At 40.2% G+C, this 21380-nt stretch overlaps 1 protein-coding gene across 1 annotated transcript; it reads left to right on the top strand.

Annotated features, from left to right (window-relative positions):
- On the top strand, positions 1-20726 carry LOC113019628 (uncharacterized). Its single transcript, XM_080295869.1, has 7 exons — positions 1-7; positions 105-544; positions 15626-15650; positions 16382-16792; positions 17518-17799; positions 19063-19185; positions 19338-20726. The coding sequence occupies exons 1-7, from the start codon at positions 1-3 to the stop codon at positions 19847-19849; spliced, it is 1800 nt and encodes a 599-aa protein (XP_080151995.1). The 3' UTR covers positions 19850-20726.
- Positions 20727-21380: the final 654 nt, after the last annotated feature.

Here is a 21380-nt window from a genome sequence, read left to right as displayed (position 1 = left end):
ATGCAAGGTGGAGTGAGGTTGTAATGAGTAATTTAAATTTTGTATTTGGCTTTAATTAATTGTAAAATATTTCTTTCTACAATCTCTTGTTGTCTGTGAAAAAGAAAGAAAAGTAAAAGAAAAGAAGACCAAGCTGCAGAAACAAGCAGAGAGGACACAAGAAGAGCTGACTGTATTATCAGAGCTTATCACGCTGATGCTGGAACTGAAGAGGGGATATCGCCAGCAGAAAGAAGAATTCAAACTGTTAGAGGAGATAAACAAAGAGCTGGTAGAAAACAAGAAGAAACTTTGTCTGGTAGAAAATGAAATAGCAAAGAGTGAGAAAGAAAAACAGACGGACAAAACAGAAAGATACTTGGAGGAAAAACAAAGTCTATTGAGTGTTCAGCGTAAACTGGAGAAGAAAAAGGAAGAACTGGAGAATCTACAACTGAACATGGAGAAACAGCTGCTTCAAACAGAGGATATAATGAGCACGATGACAGAAAGAAGGACAAAATTAGAAAACAATTATGAGGTGATCAACTTGCAGCTGGAGGAGGTAGATTAGTCAGTGATTAGTAGTGAGATGAGTGGTGAGAACGAATAAATACATGATGTACACTGATTGATTAACCTTACTATCTGACGTGGTATCTTAAATAAAACAATCGTGAGCTGCAAAAAGGAATAATCTAAGAAAGATTGCAATATTTTGTTCAATTTATGATAAATTATATTCATGTTGTTTAAGTAAGAAAGTTTGAAAAGAAAGAAATTATCTCAATTGACTAAACAGAGAGATGGTGCTGGAAAGGAGCAGGTCGAGTAAGAAGTAATAATGCGTGAAGAGGGTATGCTGAGAAAAAGGAAAGAGTACTCTGAGGAGATGATGAATGAAGAAAATGAGAGGGGATGATGGGTGGAGGGAAGTGAAGGGAAATGAATCAGGCAGTGCAGAGGATTAGTAAGGAGGAAGTTAGGGCAGCTATGTAAAGACAGTTGGTCGGGACTGCATACCTGTGGAGGAGAAGTCTGGTAAAGAGGCCTGTTGATTTTTTCACTAGTTTTTGTTAACAGTCTTGGAGAGTGACAGGAACCATGAGGAATGGAGAATTGTACTGGATGATGTGCAGAGCTGTGGAAATTAAAAACAGTTAAACTTGATTAAGAAGATTTTGTTAATAGAAAACAGAAAAAAGAACTGCTCAAGCAAGGAAGAAAGCTGAAATGAACAAATGTTTATTTAAATGAACACATAATCAAGAAAAATGCAGACACCGCAAAACAAGCAAGAATATTAAGAAAACAGAAGAAAATACAGTCAACTTGGATGTCAGATTGTAAGATATTCATTAAACTAAATAGAACACCAGAGCAGGGAAAAGGTCATCAAAGAGATGACGGAACTAGAAACATAAAACTGATAAATCAGAACGCAAAGCAGTGCTAAATATGATGGTACTTGTCTAAGTTGCACAACCAACTCAGATGTCTGACAGTTTTCATGTAACAACTCATATATATATTGACAATAGGACATCGGTGTATGGAAGCAATATACATCCTGATTGTAATTTCTTTAACAATAAGATAAATGAACACAATTATCATACAAATGAACAATTAAAAAGAAAATAAAGGTAGAAAAGGGTATAACTGTCACGGCCGGGCGGATCACACACAGTGATTCGGCGTGCCCGTGTGGCGTGCTGGCTAGACCCAAGCGCGGCGAAGGCTAGCGGTGGGTTTGGGGCAGACACGCAGTTATTCTAGTAATGACCAGAGCACGAAGCGTGGCTTCGGAACGGTCGTTACAGACAGAGAGCGAGCGGAGCCGGGAAGAGAAAAAGGATTGAAAGGGATTGTAACTCACAGTTGCTGAATCAGGCGGAGACTGACGTCGGCAGAGTTTCGGAGCTCCTGACACGAAGATACTGATGTCTGAGCGGCGAACAGGTGGGTGGCGTCTCTCTTTTAACCCCGGCCCCGTGATCAGCTGATCACAGCCGATCACCGGCTGACAATAACAATGGTTCACTTTAATAGTGGGAGCCTATATGCAAACTTTCAATCCATCAAAGAATACATTACACAATTTAAACAGCTATTCAAGATGATAGCCATATCAGAGACCTGGATGTGTGTGTAGGTGTGTGTGTGTGTGTGTGTGTGGGGTCAGAGTGTGACCCCATAAATGACTTCCCTAAACCTGCTGGTCTGGAAGTCCAGCGGTTCATCTAAACAAAAGGCACTTAGCCTAAAACAGATAGAGACACGTTTATCCTACCATAAAACAATAAGAGAAGGTACGACCTCTTCCCATGCTCCCAGGATGTGGGTGTGCATTCCAGTGTGGAATACACACCAAGCCTTTGCAGCCTGCGAAAGATCACACATCCTATCACTACACAATTGATTACACCTCTAAGCATATGTGGTTAAATTTTTTTTTAATTTTTTTATTATTATTATTTTTTTGTCCCGTTTGGATCTTTAGCCATCAGAATTGTTGTCTTGAGTCCAAGAAAGATGCCAAGCGGATTTATTTTACCAAGTGGATCATCATGGCCTTGCCATATTGGTCCATTTGATTGACCTTTATTATAATTATGAATTTATTTTATTTTCAGTTGCTACAAACGGGACAGACATGACTGTGGGATAGGACAGGGGGAAAGAATGAAAGAAAGAGAGGGAGAGAAAGAAAGAAAACCAAAGGGGAGAAGAGACGGTGAGAAGGGGGGAAGAGAGAAAAAAAACAAACAAACAAACACCATACAAACACCTGTATGGAGGGAAAAAAAACAGAGGAGACAGCAAACAACAAAGAGCAACATAATAAGAAAAAAAAAACACCATCACAATAAACTAGCTAGCCGTAGATATCAATAGTTACTAAATAATAAACAATATTGTGCAGCACGCAAGATGCGGTTTTCGTCCTGGTCGCGGAACACTGGACCAGCTCTTTATCCTCTCGAGGGTACTTGAGGGCGCATGGGAGTTTGCCCAACCAGTCTACATGTGTTTTGTGGACTTGGAGAAGGCATTCGACCGTGTCCCTCGGGGTGTCCTGTGGGAGGTGCTGCGGGAGTATGGGGTGTCTGGCCCATTGCTACGGGCCATTCGATCCCTATACAACCGTTGCAGGAGCTTGGTTCGCATTGCCGGCAATAAGTCGGACTCGTTCCCGGTGGGTGATGGGCTCCGCCAGGGCTGCCCTTTGTCTCCGGTTCTGTTCATAATTTTTATGGACAGGATTTCTAGGCGCAGCCAAGTGGCGGAGGGCTTTCGCTTTGGTGGCCTCAGAGTCTCATCTCTGATTTTTGCGGATGATGTGGTTCTGTTGGCTTCATCAGGTGAGGGCCTCCAGCTCGCACTGGAATGGTTCGCAGCCGAGTGTGAAGCAGCGGGAATGAGGATCAGCACCTCCAAATCTGAGGCCATGGTTCTCAGCCGGAAAAGGGTGGAGTGCCCTCTCCGGGTCGGGGATGAGTTCCTGCCCCAAGTGGAGGAGTTCAAGTATCTCGGGGTCTTGTTCGCGAGTGATGGGAGAAGGGAGCCGGAGATTGACAGACGGATTGGGGCTGCAGCTGCTGTAATGCGGACGCTGCACCGGTCCGTCGTGGTGAAGAGGGAGCTGAGTGTAAAAGCGAAGCTCTCAATTTACCGGTCGATCTACGTCCCTACCCTCACCTATGGCCACGAGCTGTGGGTAGTGACCGAAAGAACGAGATCGCGGATACAAGCGGCAGAAATGAGCTTCCTCCAAAGGGTGGCTGGCCTCTCCCTTAGAGATAGGGTGAGAAGTTCGGCCATCCGGGAGGGGCTCAGAGTAGAGCAGCTGCTGCTCCACATCGAAAGGAGTCAGCCGAGGTGGTTCGGGCATCTGACAAGGATGCCCCCTGGGCGCCTCCTGGGTGAGGTGTTCCAGGCATGTCCCACCGGGAGGAGGCCCCGGGGAAGACCCAGGACACGCTGGAGAGATTATATCTCTCGGCTGGCCTGGGAACGCCTTGGTATTCCCCCGGATAAGCTGGAGGAGGTGGCTGGGGAGAGGGAGGTCTGGGCCTCTTTGCTTAGGCTGCTGCCCCCGCGACCCGGCCTCGGATAAGCGGTTGAAGATGGATGGATGGATGGATGTTACTGTTAATTCTACTCTCTGCAGTGTTTAAATGCTTACATATACACACAGTTACTGTCCCTCCACACATACGACTCGGTTCTGCTTCTATGCCCCAGCTTTGTTTACTTTTTCCCACCGAGGCTTCTAGACTTCTGATTGGCCAACATTTCTGCACGGTTAGGAATCTAGTGCCACCTGCTGCTTTGGCATGTTCATAGCAGCGTTTTCCTTCATTTCTGCCTTTATGTGTGGACGGGATTATTTTTTAAAACGAAAACGGAAAATCTCCGTTTTCAAAAATACCCGTGTACGTGTGGACGTAGCCTCAGTCTCTGACTGGAAGCGCTAATTCATCATTTGGCTTTTGTCAGACTAAAGTAACTGTTAAAACTGTTTGAAAAGCTAAACTATACAACAAGGGGAGATTGAGAATTTCCTTTTAGTTCTCAGTTTATTTGATATTGACAAAAGTTAGTCAGTTTTGTCTGTTCTTCTGTAAAACAAACTAAGATTTATTTTTAGAATTAATATTTTGTTTCTAAGTGGAATTGACAATTTAGTCTGTTTCGTTTGCTCTATTTTGAAACTTAAACGCTTTAGCGGCTGCCTTTTGTGTAGTTTGCAATATTTGCCTTTATTTTTCTGAAAAAGTCTCATGTTCCTTAAGTACATCTACCCTGTTGAACTTATTATGGGAAATAAATATTTAAATAAAAACAAGCTGCTGATTATTTCACATTTTACTTGTGAGCAACGGCACATTTAAATCTTACAAATATAGTTATTTGGCTTATATCGTGATAGATATCCTTATCGCCTGAAATGAAAAAAAACATATCGTGATATGAAAAAATCTCATATCGCCCAGCTCTAGTTGCAGGTGAGTGGTTTTATCTCTGGGCCCACCCCCACCTGTGGCAGAGGGATAGGCCGTTTCAGCCGGCTGCTCAGCCTTAACACCTGGCTTTCCTCCGCCTGTGTCTCCCACTGCTTGGGTTTTATTAACAACTTTGAGGCCTTCTGGGAGAGGAGGCATCTTTTTGGGGCAGACGGGCTCCACCTCAACGCCTGGGGACGCCGTTTGCTGTCCGCCAATTTGGCATTTGGCGTACAGCACTCCCGCACATCGCCCTGTCACTACCCCAAACTGACATTACCTGCTTATCTGTCTGCCACTGACTGATGTTCCCCTGGTCCCAGCTCCTATATTTGTTCCACTTTTAACAGTAATACACAAAACTCTGGACTAGGACCTTTCTCTCCCACAGTCAACACAATACCCGTCATAATCACAAACAGAGAGCAACAGAATTATCATAAATCCAGTAACTCCAAAAACATTAATAACCTCCGGCCTCTTCAAAAATATCAACATCCATTCAACTCTATTGTCAAAAATCCACCAGTCTCAATCAGTATGGCACTTTTAAATGTACGCTCTCTGTCGAACAAGTCTTTTATTATTAATGATTTAATTTTAGATAATAAACTTGACTGTTTATTTTTAACTGAAACATGGCTGGGTTCGGATGCACCAGTTGTTCTCACTGAGGCCTCCCCACCAAATTTTAATTTCTCTTTTTCTATTAGAAGTGGTAAGAGAGGTGATGGGACTGCATCTTTAGCCAACAACACACTCACCACCAAACAAAGTTTATTTGATCATTTTACCACTTTTGAATTCCATGCTATTGTTTTCAGCAGCCCTCCAGTTTTATCTGTCACAATTTATAGACCACCTAAAGACAGCACTGCTTTTATCAAGGAATTCTTAGAATTTTTAACAAACATACATTCAAAATATAATATGATAATTTTAACCGGTGATTTTAACCTGCACATAGATAATCCTTCTGACCCTGCAACAAAAGAATTCTTAAACATTCTTCACTGTTTGGATTTTATCCAGCACGTCACGCAGCCGACTCACAACAGAGGACACACTCTGGACCTGGTCTTCACCCATGGGCTGTCCACCAGCGTGTCCTCTGTTGTTGACTTGGCTGTCTCTGACCACTACTGTGTGTTTTTTAACATCACCGGTTTTATTCAGCGGGAGACCTCGGTGCGAACTGTGAGGAGGCGCTATCTAACCTCTGAAGTGGCTGCAAATTTTACCAGGGTTTTAGTCAAATGCCCCCCTGTGATTTTACCTGCACCCTGCGATTTGATTTTTAGTTATTTCAACAGCAAACTGAAGAAAAGCCTTGACTCCGTTGCTCCACTCACCACCAAAAAGATTAACGTAAAACATGCATCACCCTGGAGAAACGAAGAAGTCAAAAAACTCAAAAGAAATTGCAGGGCAGCAGAAAGGAGATGGAGGAAAAATAAAAATAATATCAACCATCAAATATTTTCCGAGCAACTTAAAATGTACAATAATACATTAAGGAAGTCAAGAAATTCATACTTCGCCAAAATAATCAGTATTAACAAAAATAATCCCAAGGTCCTCTTTTCCACCATAGATCATTTATTTAACCCTGATTTTAAAAGCTCCAAAAGAACCCCCACAGACTCGCTCTGTGAGCAGTTTGCAGACCACTTCAGGGGAAAGATCAGCGCCATCAGATCTGATATTTTATCTTCTCACGATATGATTTTAAACACATCTGAGGGCTCGATTGTACCTGAGGAGACACTGGACAGCTTTGTCCTGGTTAATGCTGAGAACCTTCAGAAAGTTTTCTCCACAGTGAGACCCACCACATGTCTTTTAGATCCAATCCCTTCTTCACTCTTTAAAACACTTTATGGATTTTTTGAGGCTGAGCTTTTATGCATGATGAATTGCTCTCTTCAGTTGGGTGTCTTCCCTGCTGCCTTTAAAACGGCGGTGGTGAGGCCCCTTCTGAAGAAGAGCAATTTGGATTGTAATGATTTTAATAACTACAGACCTGTATCCAACTTACCATTTTTAAGTAAAATCTTAGAAAAACTTGTTTTTACTCAGATTAATGATTTTCTAAATGATAGACAGATCCTGGAGATATTCCAGTCTGGATTTAGGGTGAACCACAGCACAGAGACTGCTCTCCTAAAGGTTTTAAATGATCTTAGATGTAACTGGGACGCCCAAAAGCTCTCAGTCCTGGTGCTACTGGATCTAAGCGCAGCCTTTGATACAGTAGACCACGCTATTCTTTTAAACAGACTGAAACACATGGTGGGCCTCTCTGGTGCTGTACATAACTGGTTCACTTCCTATCTCTCTGACAGATCTTTTATGGTGAGTATGGATACATGCTCCTCTAAGATCCATAAAATGACATGTGGTGTGCCTCAAGGGTTGGTTCTAGGCTCTGTACTTTTTAATTTGTATATGCTGCCTCTCGGCAGTGTCATCAGGAGGCATGGAGTGAACTTCCACAGTTACGCTGATGACACGCAGCTGTACATCTCCGTGTCTCCTGATGACACCAGACCAATGGATGCCCTTTTTAACTGTATCTTGGATATAAGATCTTGGATGGCAGAAAACTTTTTACAGCTTAACCAGGACAAAGCTGAAGTTTTAATTGTCGGTCCTGAGGCTCAGAGAGAGAAACTCTTGTCTAAATTAGAGGCATTTTCACTATGTCCTTCGCTACAAGTGAAAAACCTGGGTGTTATTTTTGACTCTGAGCTTGGTTTTATCCCACATGTTAAACATGTAACCAAAATTGGATTTTATCATCTAAAAAATATAGCCAGAGTCCGCCCTATTCTCTCTCGGGCCAACACGGAGATGCTGATGCATGCTTTTATTACCAGTCGCATTGATTACTGTAATGCCCTGCTCTCTGGTCTTCCTAAGAAGAATATTTCAACTTTACAACTCTTGCAAAACTCGGCAGCTCGTGTGCTGACGAAGACCAGAGGGCGGGCCCACATTACACCGGTTTTAGAATCGCTGCACTGGCTCCCCGTGTGTTTCAGGATCGATTTTAAAGTTCTTTTATTGGTTTTTAAATGTCTTAATGGTCTTGGGCCTTCTTATCTCTCAGATCTGCTTTTACCATACGAACCCTCGCGGACCCTGAGGTCCTCTGGTACTGGCCTTTTGATTGTCCCTAAAGTCAGGACACATACTCACGGAGAGGCAGCTTTTCAGTGGTATGGCCCTTGTCTGTGGAACAGCCTGCTGGAGGAGCTCAGGGCCGCAGAGAACGTACATGTTTTTAAGAACAGGCTCAAGACCCACCTTTTTAATTTAGCTTTTACTTAGCGTTTATTTATTTTATGCTTATTTATTCTATCCTGTTATTCTATTATTAATTTAGGATTTACCTAATATTTTTTGATTTTATTCTTATTCATTTTTTAATCTTCTTACTCTATTTATATTGTATCCCGTTCTTATTTATTTTATCATTTTACCCTGTATATATCGTATTGTGTCATATCTCCAGTGTTTCCTCGGAGGGCGCTCTCTGCACCGGGGCTGTGATTGACCGTGGCTGCTGGGTCTCTGGGGGTCCTCTCAGCCTGGCTGGGGGGCTCCTTGGCCTCCCTCCTGCTGTGTGCCCAGCCTGGAGGCTGCGGTCTGTGACCGGCTCCCGGTGCAGACGGCTCCCTGTTATAGTGTTTCCTCACTTGGCTCATGCGAGCCCAGCCCAATTTTTACTCTTTAAGTGTGCGCGTGTGTGTATGTGTGTGTGGGGGGATATATGTGTATTGAGAGTGTGGGGAGTGAGTTGGAGGGTGGGGTGGGCTGCTTTTAACTATGTAAAGCACTTTGTGCTACATTTTTTTCTGTATGAAAAGTGCTTTATAAATAAAGATTGATTGATTGATTGATTGATTGATTGATTGATTGATCACCTAATATGCTTAATTGGTAGTAGGCTTTCAAGCCTATGCAGCTTGGAGTAAGACAACATGCATGAAGAGGATGAAGTGGACAAAATACTCATTTGCCTAATAATTCTGCACTCCCTGTACAGGTAACAATGTACAGAATATGTATAGAAAAATTGTACGGAATGAATATATATATATATATATATATATATATATATATATATATATATATATTAGGGGTGCAACGATACACAAAATTCACGGTTCGGTTCGGTTCGATACTGTGGTGTCACGGTTCGATATTTTTTCGATGCAAAATATGTATTTTGTATTTTGTATTTTGCCTTTTTAATTTGTCATTTATTAAAATTATAAATATATATTTTAACTCAAAAGTACAGTTTTTAAATTTAACCCTAACCCTTGTGTGTGTTTTTTATTTTGACAGCGAATGCGTACCTGGGGACCACTTATGTGCAGCCCTGGTTATTTAGCTCGTCATATTGCAGCCACAGAAATTCTTTTGTCCATGAAGCCATAAAGCTGCACTTTCTTTTTGCCTTATAGTCTGATTTGTCATAACTTTTCCGTTTTGCGGTAAGCTTTTCTCTGGCTGTCACTTCTTCACCCTGACCTGTCTTATTTGGCTCAGCAGAACTAAAATGATATAAAATATATATCATATATCCTGCTGCTTTTACACAGGCACTCACATAAGCTCAGCGATTCTCTGCGCGATCAACCTCTCACATGTTTAAGCTTGCTGCGGGAGATTTCGCTTGTCATGTTTGCATAGTAAGCTAACGATTAATAAGACGATGTCAGAGGAATTGGTGCACAAATTATCATCACTCACCAATCAGTGCTGTCGCTCTCTATACACAGTTCACGCGATTGCAAAGTGAAAGCAAAAAACAAGCGCAAATTCAAACGCGATTTCAATATGTCACATATTGACAGTGGCTCACCGATGCCAATGACATAATTACCCAGCTACATTTCCGAAAGAATGCAAAAGCATTGACATATATTTTCCCTTCCTACAATAGCCCGACGGGCAGGGCAGAGATAGATTTTGGTACCCCGACTGGAAAAATCTCTAGCCCCGGGACGTCGGGCTAGCGATATTGCAAGCCCTGTATCTGATTGAGGAATCACTCATCTTTGGAAAAGAGAGTTTATTACAGAGAAATCTTCTGGGCTATATTCTCAGCAGCATAGGAGGATCATGTGCTAACGGCTGTCTAAATGACTTGGGTAAAGTTTGTAGCATGCTGCTTGCTGTTTTTATCTTTGCACTAGGATGATGTTGGCGTAAATGTGCAGTCATATTCGTTGTGTTCCCACTAGTGCTTTCAGGTTAACCTTGTTAAAATGACCTTAACGCCACAACACGGCAAATCTCCGTTAACGAGCTAACTGCGCTAACACACTAGCTCCCACCCATGTAATTGAGCATTGCATGGCACATCCAACATACTGTTTTACTTTAGTCCATGACTCGCTTACCTTCAGGGTCATACGTCACATGAAAACCAAAATAATTCCAAACGCCAGATCTGAATGAGGGTGGGGGAGGTTCAATTTGCCATGTTGCAAGGAAAGCTTAACTTCTGTCTCGCTAGCTTGCCCTGCGCTCTTCCGTCTGACTATGCTGTCTGTGTGGAGCGCTCAGTGGATCTGCGCTCGACAGTGCAGCCTAGGCGGAGTAGTCGAACGCAGATTCACTGAGCGCTCCACACAGACGGCATCGTCAGAAGGAAAGTTGATAAAATAAATTACAAATGTTGTATTGTTCGATACATATGCGTACTGAACCGAAAGCACTGTATCGAACGGTTCAATATCGATACGAATATCGTTGCACCCCTAATATATATATATATATATATATATATATATATGTATATGTGTGTGTGTGTGTGTGTGTGTGTGTGTGTGTGTGTGTGTGTGTGTGTGTGTGTGTGTTTATATATGTAAACACATTGCAATGTGGAGACAAGCATCCCAGCCAGAACGCTAGGATAATCTCTGAATTGTGGCCGCCTGTTTATATACAGAGACAGACAAAGACATTCCACAACTCTTACATGTTAGTTCAACTCACAGGGGGCTATACCATCAGCCCCATCCTTAAAACCTCCTCCCTCACAGAGAGAATTATGACCTTGTTTTCTGCTTGGTGCCACCTCCCAAAGAGCAGGATGTCTGGAGATCTTCAAGTCTACAATGGGTCCACTGTGAAGGTGGAATAAAACTTAGGGCCCACTTGTGATAAAATTCCACATACAATTGCATACAACTGGTGTCAGGAGTGAGAAAGTACTATTACTATTACTAAAGTGATATGATTAAAGTATGTGATTAATACATTAAAATATATGATTAATACATCAGAAAAGATTTATTTTCTGCTTTGCTGTTATTTATTGTATTAGATCATTTTTGTATTGTTTCACTTCTTTCTTTCTCTCCTGGTCTTATTCATCTTATTCACATAAACATCGTCATGAATTCCCTCTTACTTTTGCTGTTTTGCTTCCACCACGATAAAAATCACACTTCCTGCACAGCTCTCTCTCTCTCTCTCGCTCAGTGTACTTCAACAACAATTTTCCGTCTAAAAATCTCCGTTTTCTGCATTATTCACTTGCTTATTACCCGCCAGTCTACCGTTGTTTACAGCACTGTCAGCTGCAGTTTTTTTTTTTATTTAACTGAATTCTGACAAAAAAGCCTCATTTCTGCTGTTCAATAATGAAGAAATTTTAACTTGCAAAACTTGCAAATTGCAAAACGCTTAGCTGTGTCTCTAATTAAACCTCTCTAACGTTGCTCTGTTTCACTTCAGCACCATGGTTTCCTTCAGTGTTTGTTCCACTGCAGAATATTTTTAAGGTTATCCGCTATAAAAAGCCAGGCCAGGAAAATCTCCTTCATGTTGTTCTGTTTCTGTCATCAGTTACTTTGACACAAAGACATCTGCTGTGATACTTACACCTCTGATAAAGTCTCACAAGTGTCAGCTTTCTTTTTATAGATATAAAAATATGGATATGTACTGATAAATGATCAGAATTATAATATTTCTGACTGTCTGGGGCAAAATTTCCTTGATTCAAATCTAATCGAATCGGGACCTCGTGAATCAGAATTAAATCGATACCCAGCCCTAGTTTATACATTACTCGTCATTTAATCATTAGTTAATATTAATTTCTGGCTTACAGCTCCACAGTGTGTCTTTTGTCTTGTCTCTCTTTTCTCATTCATGACTGGTTGCAGCATATGGCTGCCCTTGGTTCTGCTGGTAGTTTTCTCTGGTTAAAAGCCATGAAGTACTTGCTCATTGGGAGTTATCTGATTGTTGGGATTTTCTCTCTAATATTGTAGGCTCGTTACCTTTTAATGCAAATGCATTGAGGCAACTCAAGGTGATTTGGCACTAAATAGATTGAATTAAATTGAAATTATTTAAATTGAATTAAATGTAAGAAGTTAGTCAACATATTACACTTTGAAGGCCAGAGATTAAAAATGTCTTTCTAACAAGATTTCGAATCAGAAAGTGAAGGAGCCTGCCTGATGGAAAGAGCCAATGACTCGGTTGTACATGTGCTGTAAAATTCAGAGCTGTGCCTTACCAGTGGGTGACTGGCATGCCAGATGAGGGCAGATCTAGAAAAATCACCAACTCATACGTGCAGCTCACCTTCATACACACACTCACATTATGACGCAGCTAAAACCAAGGGTGCATAAATGAGCACAGCACACAGAAGGTCCCACCACCAAGGCACCCAGTCCCTTCCACTTTAAGCCTCCTACTTCTGAATAAAAGAAACAAACTGTGTTAATGTATTCAAACAAAAACCAAAACACACTCTGTGGTTAGCCTTACTGCACAAACACAATAGTGATCTGCAACTAGAAAAACTGCCTCCGTCTTACAATGGTGTGACACAGACAAAAAAATGGTTTAAAAATTTAAAAAATAATCGACAAATGAAAATATTGGGAAACCAAATGTACAAAACCAAAATAAATGCAACCTTCAAAAAGAACACAAAAAAGCAAAAATGGACACAAGGCAAAAAAAGGAATCCAAAAAGGCAAAGCAGCAGCACTTCTGTAAATGTTGCCCAGAGTAGTAGTACCAGTCCCACTATAAAGCTATCCTCCGCCCAATCAGGCCCAGGCTTCCTGCAATGCATCATACGATTAGCATCTACAGCAAAAGACAATAGAAGTAAGGCTGAGATCGTAACAAATCGAAGCTGCATACCAATCAAATGGTGTCACCTAATTGCAGCTACAACCTATAAACACACTTGTTTAATACCAAGTAAAATAATAAATGAATGGCACAAAAAAAAAAACATAACATACCAGCAATCGATGGAATGTTAGGGTTCCTGGGTCGGTGACCCAGTGTTTTGTGTTTTGGTTATTTGATTTTGTTATTTCTTTATATTCTAGCTTTGCTTTACGGGTTTTTCTTAAGTTAAGGTCCTCTGGGTGGGGTTTGGTTAGAGTTTTAGTGTTTTGGTTTTCTGTCTGTGTTCCTTTGTTGCTATCTCCCCTGTCTGCTGTATTTCCACGTCCAGTCAGTCTCTGTTCCCTTTGTTTTAGTGCTTGCCTGTGAGTCTGTGTTATGTTTCCTGTTTTACTTTGGAAGTCCATGTCTGATGTTAATGTGTCTGGTTTTGCTTCCCCTGGTCTCGTTAGGCCTGATTTGCCCCAGCTGTGTTTCCCTCCTGTTACTCATTCCCTGATTGCTCCCTCTGTGTATTTAAGCCCTGTGTTTCTCTGTGTCCATGTCGTGATCTACTTTTTTTTTTTTTTTTTTTTTTTGCTGTGTGTTTTGCCAGTCCACCGGTGTTAGTTTATTTTGAGTTTTTCCCAGTTATGTTATGTTTGCGTTCAGCATTAAAGCTGTTTTGGTTTAAGTTTGTCTCTGGAGTCTGCATCTTGGGTCCTATCCCTGTCCGCACACAGCCGTCACACAACATGGAAGGCTTCAGGGAAATAATGCGCAGGTGATCTCTACAAAAACATTAGTAACACCAATCAACAAAAGTGTAGCCAATTCAGGCAGAGGCAGCAGCGACATGTATGTGATTCCTACCTGTAACAGCTGGGAAGTCAGGTGACCAAAGGCCCAAATGCGTACAGCAATTGGTGAGCGAGTCAGAGGTGTGTGTGTGTGTGTGTGTGTGTGTGTGTGTGTGTGTGTGTGTGTGTGAGTGAATGTGACCGCGAGTCCAGCACTTCACCTAAAACAAAAGGCTCTTATACTTAAACAGATACAGATGTATTTGCCATACCATATATCAGAAAGAGAAGATATAACCTCTCTCATGACCCTAGGAGGTATGTGAGGTATGCCAAAACACTCTGGAAAGGGAGTGAACGTACTCCCCTTTTCATGGTACACAGGGTTTTAGCAGACCTCCTAGGATGAGACATTCTATCAATTTACAAATGATTATATACCTCTAAGCATAAATGATTATATGTTTCTAAGTACAAATGACAATTCTACAATCTCACCCTAACAGCCTTCACCAGACCCATCCTGATTGGAGCCAGGTCCAAAACAACAGTAATGAGAGGAGCACGCACCAGAGGCCACAGGTTCTGGAGATTCACTACTTGCCAGCACAAGTATAGAAGGCAGGGGCATGGGGGCAAAACTGCCTGATCCAAGCAACAGGTAGCAGCCAGGAGTGAAAAGGGTCCAGGGAGCTAGAGGAATTGATCCATACTGGCCCATGAAAGAAATGAAAGAACAGATAAACCAGGCCTACAGCTTCACTATCCAGCCACTGCACCTAAGAGTCTTTGATTATTCCTCCAGCATGGTGACTTTGTGTCATTGTGGATGAACTGCATGGGTTTAACAGCAGACAAAACCATACACCAGATCATACACCAGTAATGACTGAATAATATTTTCCATGACACATAGAAACAACAGCAAAAACACACAAAAAAAGAATGCAGTGAACATGTAACACACAAGCACATTCATCATCATGAGCTTGACATTGAAATGAAATGGCCACACATACATTTTTATTGTGCCTTTAATAAAAAAAAACAACATTGTTTTTATTACATTATGTTTTTTAACATCAGTGGAAAATCTGTATTTGTAACAAAACTTTAGTGTTAGTGAAGTATCATCAGGTGTTTCATTATCTTTCTCATGTTGAATCAGTGTAAATGTGTTGCTGAACAACCGCTGTCAAATACAATTATACATCATAGCCTGTGATTTTATGATAGTTGGAGCAGTTCCTCGTACCAAAGATCACGCAGGCGGTCAAAGTACACACTTGCCTTATTCACGTTCAGCACAGCCGAAGATTCTGTGTAGCGTGTTGAACGCAGGTGCAAACTCACTCAGAGAAACAACCGGTAAGTGTGTGATGTTACTTAAATACAGTTTTATTTTATTTCTAATGGTGGTTCTTTATTGTGTAGATAAAATGCAAACACATTTTCTTGTTTTATAAACTGTGTTAACTTTATTTGTTAGCTAAGTTTTCATTATATATAAAATACTATATTTTAAGTTTTTCTTCTGTTAGCCATCATAAAAATAACGGCCAACCAGTACAGCTTTCTTTTCTTAAACAGGAAGTAGTTTAATGTCAGAATCTAAACACTTTTCTTCTTCCTTGTCTTAGTCCACCTTTATTTTTGGTGTTAATGTATTACCAGGCTGTGCTGGACTTTGTGATCAAGCGTATAACTAACACAAAATGGCAGTCTTTTTCAAAATGGCAGTATTGGTAAGTTTTTGTTTGTTTGTTTTTTTTATCATTAACTTACCCAGTATAATCTGGTTTAAAGTATATTTGTTTTGCTGATCAAAAACACAGATTGCCAAAGGAAGGTCTGTGGCAGAAAAAAAAAAAAGGGAAAACAAAATAATTAGCTTTGTAATAAAATCATCTTTTTAGTGCACAGTCTACATCAGTATTAAAATTGGTATTTTGTTTCATGCCATTGGCTAAATTTTACAAGATGATCAGTATTTTTCTGTTCACCTGTTATTGGTGATCTCAGCTGATATTTTTACTTGTTTATGCTTTTTGCTGTCTTAAAGTCATGATATACTTTTTAGTAATTCAAATTTTGGGGCTTTGTATTCTTTATCCAGAACTCCAGGATGAATTCCCAGTGTGGTCAACTCACTTTGAATCGTCAACCATGCACTTTGTTTTTTCACCACACTGTGATCCTACTCCTTCTGACAGATATAAGGACAGGTAACATCTACACAAACGTTATCAGCTAAAGTAAATACATTACACAAAATATGTCATTTTTGGAGGTCTGTGTATATTTTAGGGCAGCACGGTGGCATGGTGGTTAGTGGTGGTGGTTAAGCGGAAGCGAATGGATGGACGGTGTATATTTTATAATTTGTTAGGTGTACAAAAATATAAATGAAACTGAGCAGTCAAGCTTAAGCTGCAGATAATCTAAGAACATTAGATAAACATGACTGTAAGTTACGAAAACGTTGTCCTGTCCTTTCAGGTCAGTCTGAGACAGTAACATCTTCTCAAAAAATAATCACAGTAGTTGGTGAGGATGTCACCTTACCATGCTACTTGGACCCTGCGACAGATGCTGTGTCTAAGATTCTGGAGTGGGGGAGACCTGACCTGGATCCCAGATTTGTCCATGTGTGGTTTGAGGGTCAAGACCATCTGGTTAATCAAAACCCATCTTACAAAGGAAGGACATCACTGTCCACTGAGAAACTGAAGCAGGGAGACCTTTCACTGAAACTCTCTAAAGTAAAACACTCTGATAATGGCAGATACAGATGCTTTTTTCCCTCAGAGTCCAAAGAATCTACCATTGAACTTCTTGTTGGTAAGTGGACATTTTTCATTACACTGCGAGATACAGATGAATGACAAATAATTGTCCCTGTAGTTAGGACATCCAATGCCTTTATTATGCTGTTGGGAATGTCTGGATGCAAGGGTTTGAATCCAATTGTGCATTTACAGGGAAGGGTCACTGTTCATATAAAGCTGTTTTATATGGGATTACCTTTATTAAGTGATTACACATTTCTATCCTGAGACAAAAATGAACACCTATGGAAGATTTTTTACCATTGAGTTAGACAGGGATCTCCACAACCATCATCAAAACACCAAATGACAGTATGTGTTATTTGGTGTAATAACTGAAGGTGTTTATTCCTCTAGTTTACGTCAGTGGAGTTCAGATGGTGCTTGGTGGCCCAACTCCTTGCTCATTTTTCTTTTATCACACCCCAGTATCGCTACCCTTTATCAACTACACTGGAACATGTTTTGTTTTCGTCTCCAGTAACAGCTTTAGTAAAAAAGCCTGCTGGAGGTAAACTATTGGCAGGAGTAAATTATTGGAACATCACATGGCTGTTCTCACGTTGTGGTTGAGTTACCAAGTATGTTACAATTAGAGGAAGTGAAGTGTTGGTCAGCTTTGAAAAAAGCAGTCAAAGTTTTTTCCGCACTGATTAAGACATGTTTTACTGCTGATATCATTAATCAAATACACTGTTCTGTGAATGCATGAACACGTCTCATCTTTGCCATCCTCAGGTTCACTTTCCTTACCTACAGTAGCAGAAGTCAACATAAACAGGAGTGCAGTCGCTTTACAGTGTGAGTCTGCAGGCTGGTATCCGGAGCCTGAGTTGCTGTGGATGGACAGTGATGGAAACAGCCACTCTGCTGGACCTACAGAGATCCTCAGAGGTCCTGATGACCTCTATACTGTCAGCAGCAGAGTGACTGTGGAGAAGAGACACAGAAATACTGTCAACTGTATAGTCCAACAAAGGGATATCAACCAGAGCAGAGAGACACAGATGCATGTTTCAGGTAATGTTTTCTTCTGAAATTTGCAAAGAAATTAAATGCAAATCTAAATTCATTTAAAATTTGATATAAGAAACAATACTGGATAATTGATATAATGATAAATTCAAACTGTTACAAACTGACTTTGTCTGTATGGGGCATGAGAGGTGTAATACAAGGGCAATAGCACAAGCTGTTTATAAGCTCAGACTACAAACAATAAAGTGTGTGTCAAAATTTATTTAGCGGTTTTTAAAAATTCTTACAGTTTTACATGATTAAATTATGTAGGAGTGGAAAAGGAAGCAAATTAATCTCCAGGGTCTCCAAGGCCAAAACAACAAACAAAAACTCCAAGGTTCACATAAAAAAGAAATGGCAGAGAACCCCTACCAAACGTCCACTAACTTCTAAATACCATGACTAAATCGTAAATTTGGCTTCCAAAGCACAAATCAAAGAAAGCAAGAACAGCACTAATGTTTTCCAGGACTCAGTAGCCAAAAGACAAAGAGAGTAACACACTTGCTGCTGGGGGGATTATGCTGCTCCACAAGTGATCTTGATGCTGCTCAGCTGTGTCAATCAGGTGTAGGAACCTGGAACAGAGAGCGAGGGAGAGAGCAACTGTCTTGCAGGAAGAGGCCAAAAGGTCAGTGGATGTAACACAAACCAATCCAATATCTGACAGTTGATGAAGTTACTTCATAATTGATGTTTGGCATTAAAGAAAACCACCCAGTGAGGCTGAGTATTTCTGAACTGAAGAGGGACGAGTTTTCCAGTCTGTGAAACATTGACTGGCTGTGATTTCTAGACCATCTGGTAGCAGTGCCTTAAAAATTGTCTAGATTTTGAAGAGAAAATCATTTTTGTGGTCTGAAACAACTCTGAAAACCATTTTCAGTCAACACAGTTCATTTCTGCATCAAAATAACATCTGAGCTCATTAAACATATATTGAAGAGAAGTGGGAAACTGTACTGCTGTTTTCAGCACACAGTCCAAAGTAATGTAAAGTGATGTATGTGGTAGCTTGGACATCTGTGAAAGCCAGCCAGTCGGTACATAATGATACATACTGGTTTTGGAGTAACATCAGCTGCCGTCTTTGTCAGGGAAGGTCCTTCATGTTTCAACAGGTTCTCTTTGTGGTATTTCTTTTAAAGTATAGTCTCTAAGTGTCTCATAAAATGATTATCTGTTTTATTTACAATTTGAATGCATGTCTGAGCATTATTGGAAGTTATTATGAATTTAATTATCTTGTCTTTTTAATTTTAGGTGATTGTGTTGCAGTTCCACCTTCTTCTGCCCTCCGTGTCAGTATTATTTTGGCAGTTTTTCTCATTTGTACTTGTACAACAATCGTTGTTCTGTGGATATGGAGACAAAACAAAATCAAAGGTAATCATATTGGTCTATCTGCTAGGTGTCACCAAATCTGTACTAACTCAAGTTTCTAACAACTAAAATCACCTTGATTAACAACTTAATCAAGGTGTGTGTACCATTGTTCATCAGACAACTTTTACATAACTAACTCTGTACTTATGCAGAGAAAAAGAGGCAAACTGAGGATGAAGCTGAGGAGAAAGAGAAAGAACAGCTGTTGGCAGAAAACAAGAAGTCTGAAGAACTACAGCAGAAAGAGGAAGAGCTGAAAGACCTGGAGGAGCTGGTTAATATACTGATTGAACAGGAAAACGAACTGAAGAAAGTAAAAAATGAACTCAAACAACAAAGGCATGTGGTGGAAGGTGAGGTGGAGGATATTGAAAACAAGCTTCAGTCAGTGGATAAGAACACAGAAAGTGACAGAGCAAAGGGATACATGGATCTGAAAGAAATAATAACAGAAAGCAAAAACAAATTACTAAAGAAAAAAGTAGCAAATTCAGAGCTGCAAGCAAACATTGAAAACCGTCTGCTTAGAACGCAGCACATACATGATAAAATGACCCAAAGAAAACCGGAAGTGGAGAAACAACTGGCAGAGTTACAGAAACAGAAAGATGAGATTAAGAAGACACTTAATTTAGAGCAAAATCAGGAAACTTTAAACGTTTAGAAAAATTCTCAAACCTCATGTAGAGAGGTTTGAAAAGTACTTCTTGTATCTGCTGATGGTACGTACCGCCAGCCTGTCCTTCCATGATGGCTCATCTCATCTCCTTCTCCCCTTGTTTCTCAGGTGTCTGCTACCTGAGGTATTCACTAAGCACATCATCTGTTGTGGCCATCTTCCTGATGTACTCATGGATGTTTGTTGTCTCATCCTGGACGGTGGTTCTGCCACTCATTAATGCACCTTTCTTTGGTTTAGCATACAGACTCAGGGTGATGGGTTTGGGGTGAATCAGAATTAGAATAAGAATAGTTTATTAATCCTTAATCAAACTATGTGCGTCCTCCTCCAAGATAATAAGAACAGTAACAGACTGAAATTAAATAATACAATATTTAACAAAGAAATAGCTCTAATATATACAAATATACAGATTATAAATATCCAGAATATTACAGGGATTAAATATGTATGGTTTTACTCTAAACTGTAAAGTGTAACTGTAACCCCATGCATGGTAAAGAGCTTCTTTGTCTTGATGTCAGTGGCTTTTATCTCTGCCTTTGGCCAGCTTATTATCCCACCAGAGTACCTGATCACAGGTGAGATACAGTGTTTAGGTGTTGATTGCCTGGATCTTGTTCTTCCTATTCAGCTGACTCTTCAGGTCTTACCTGACTCTCTGCAGGTATTTCACTGTTACAGCTTTCCTGGCAGCCTCTTTGAGGTTCCCATGTGTATGGGCTCAAATTGTGGTCATAAATATTTTGTACTTGTAAATCAGAATGTGTAGTTGTGAGTTTTGTAACCTTCAAATGAAAATATATGAAAATATGATGTTTTTGCATCTATAAATTAAAATTTGTGTGTGTGTAAAAAAGATTTGTGTTTGTAAAACATATTTACACAAGTTAGATATTTTTCTTTGGTAAGGTCTGCTTACATATACAGAGCAAAAAAACTATGTGTAAAACTCACGTTTCACGGCTGTGTGTAAGTTTCAACTTACAAGTACAAATTTTTACCCGATTTTTCGTCTTTTCTTCAATTTAAACTCCAGTTTAAATTTATAAAGTAATTTCCACCTCATGTTCTGTCAAATATTTACATCGTCTCCAAGATCCAACTGTGATAAACATTGTTCAGTCAGTGTGATTGATAATAATAGGACAAATGATCATCGATCAGTGTGTAATATGCAGTCCTGTGTAATATAAATATATACATACACACACATACAAACACACACACATATCCCCAACTAGCCATCCTCTCTGAGACTGATTCAAGACTTATGTTATTATTGGGTGATATTATTGGTTATTATTGGGTGACAGCATCTCAAAATACTATCACCCTCAACATCTTCTCAGATCCATTTCATGCAAAAACAGAGCAAAGTAAAAATCTGTGTCGTTTTAACCCAGTGTTAAGTTAGTCTTTTGATATTATGTGATATTCAGTTACATCTATTGGTTGTTTTGTTAGAATGTGCCCTATAATATTTGCAAGTTTTACAATGTCACTGATTTAC

Source organism: Astatotilapia calliptera, chromosome 3, assembly GCF_964374335.1.
Source record: "Astatotilapia calliptera chromosome 3, fAstCal68.1, whole genome shotgun sequence".
Lineage (NCBI taxonomy): Eukaryota > Metazoa > Chordata > Actinopteri > Cichliformes > Cichlidae > Astatotilapia > Astatotilapia calliptera.
Note: the sequence above shows the minus strand (reverse complement) of the source record. Positions and strands in the feature narration are given on the sequence as shown.

Coding starts and splice junctions, on each gene's coding strand:
- LOC113019628 (XM_080295869.1), top strand. Junction 15,651..16,381: donor GCTGGACTTTGTGATCAAGC/GTATAACTAACA, acceptor GTCAAGCTTAAG/CTGCAGATAATCTAAGAACA. Junction 19,186..19,337: donor GAGACAAAACAAAATCAAAG/GTAATCATATTG, acceptor GTACTTATGCAG/AGAAAAAGAGGCAAACTGAG.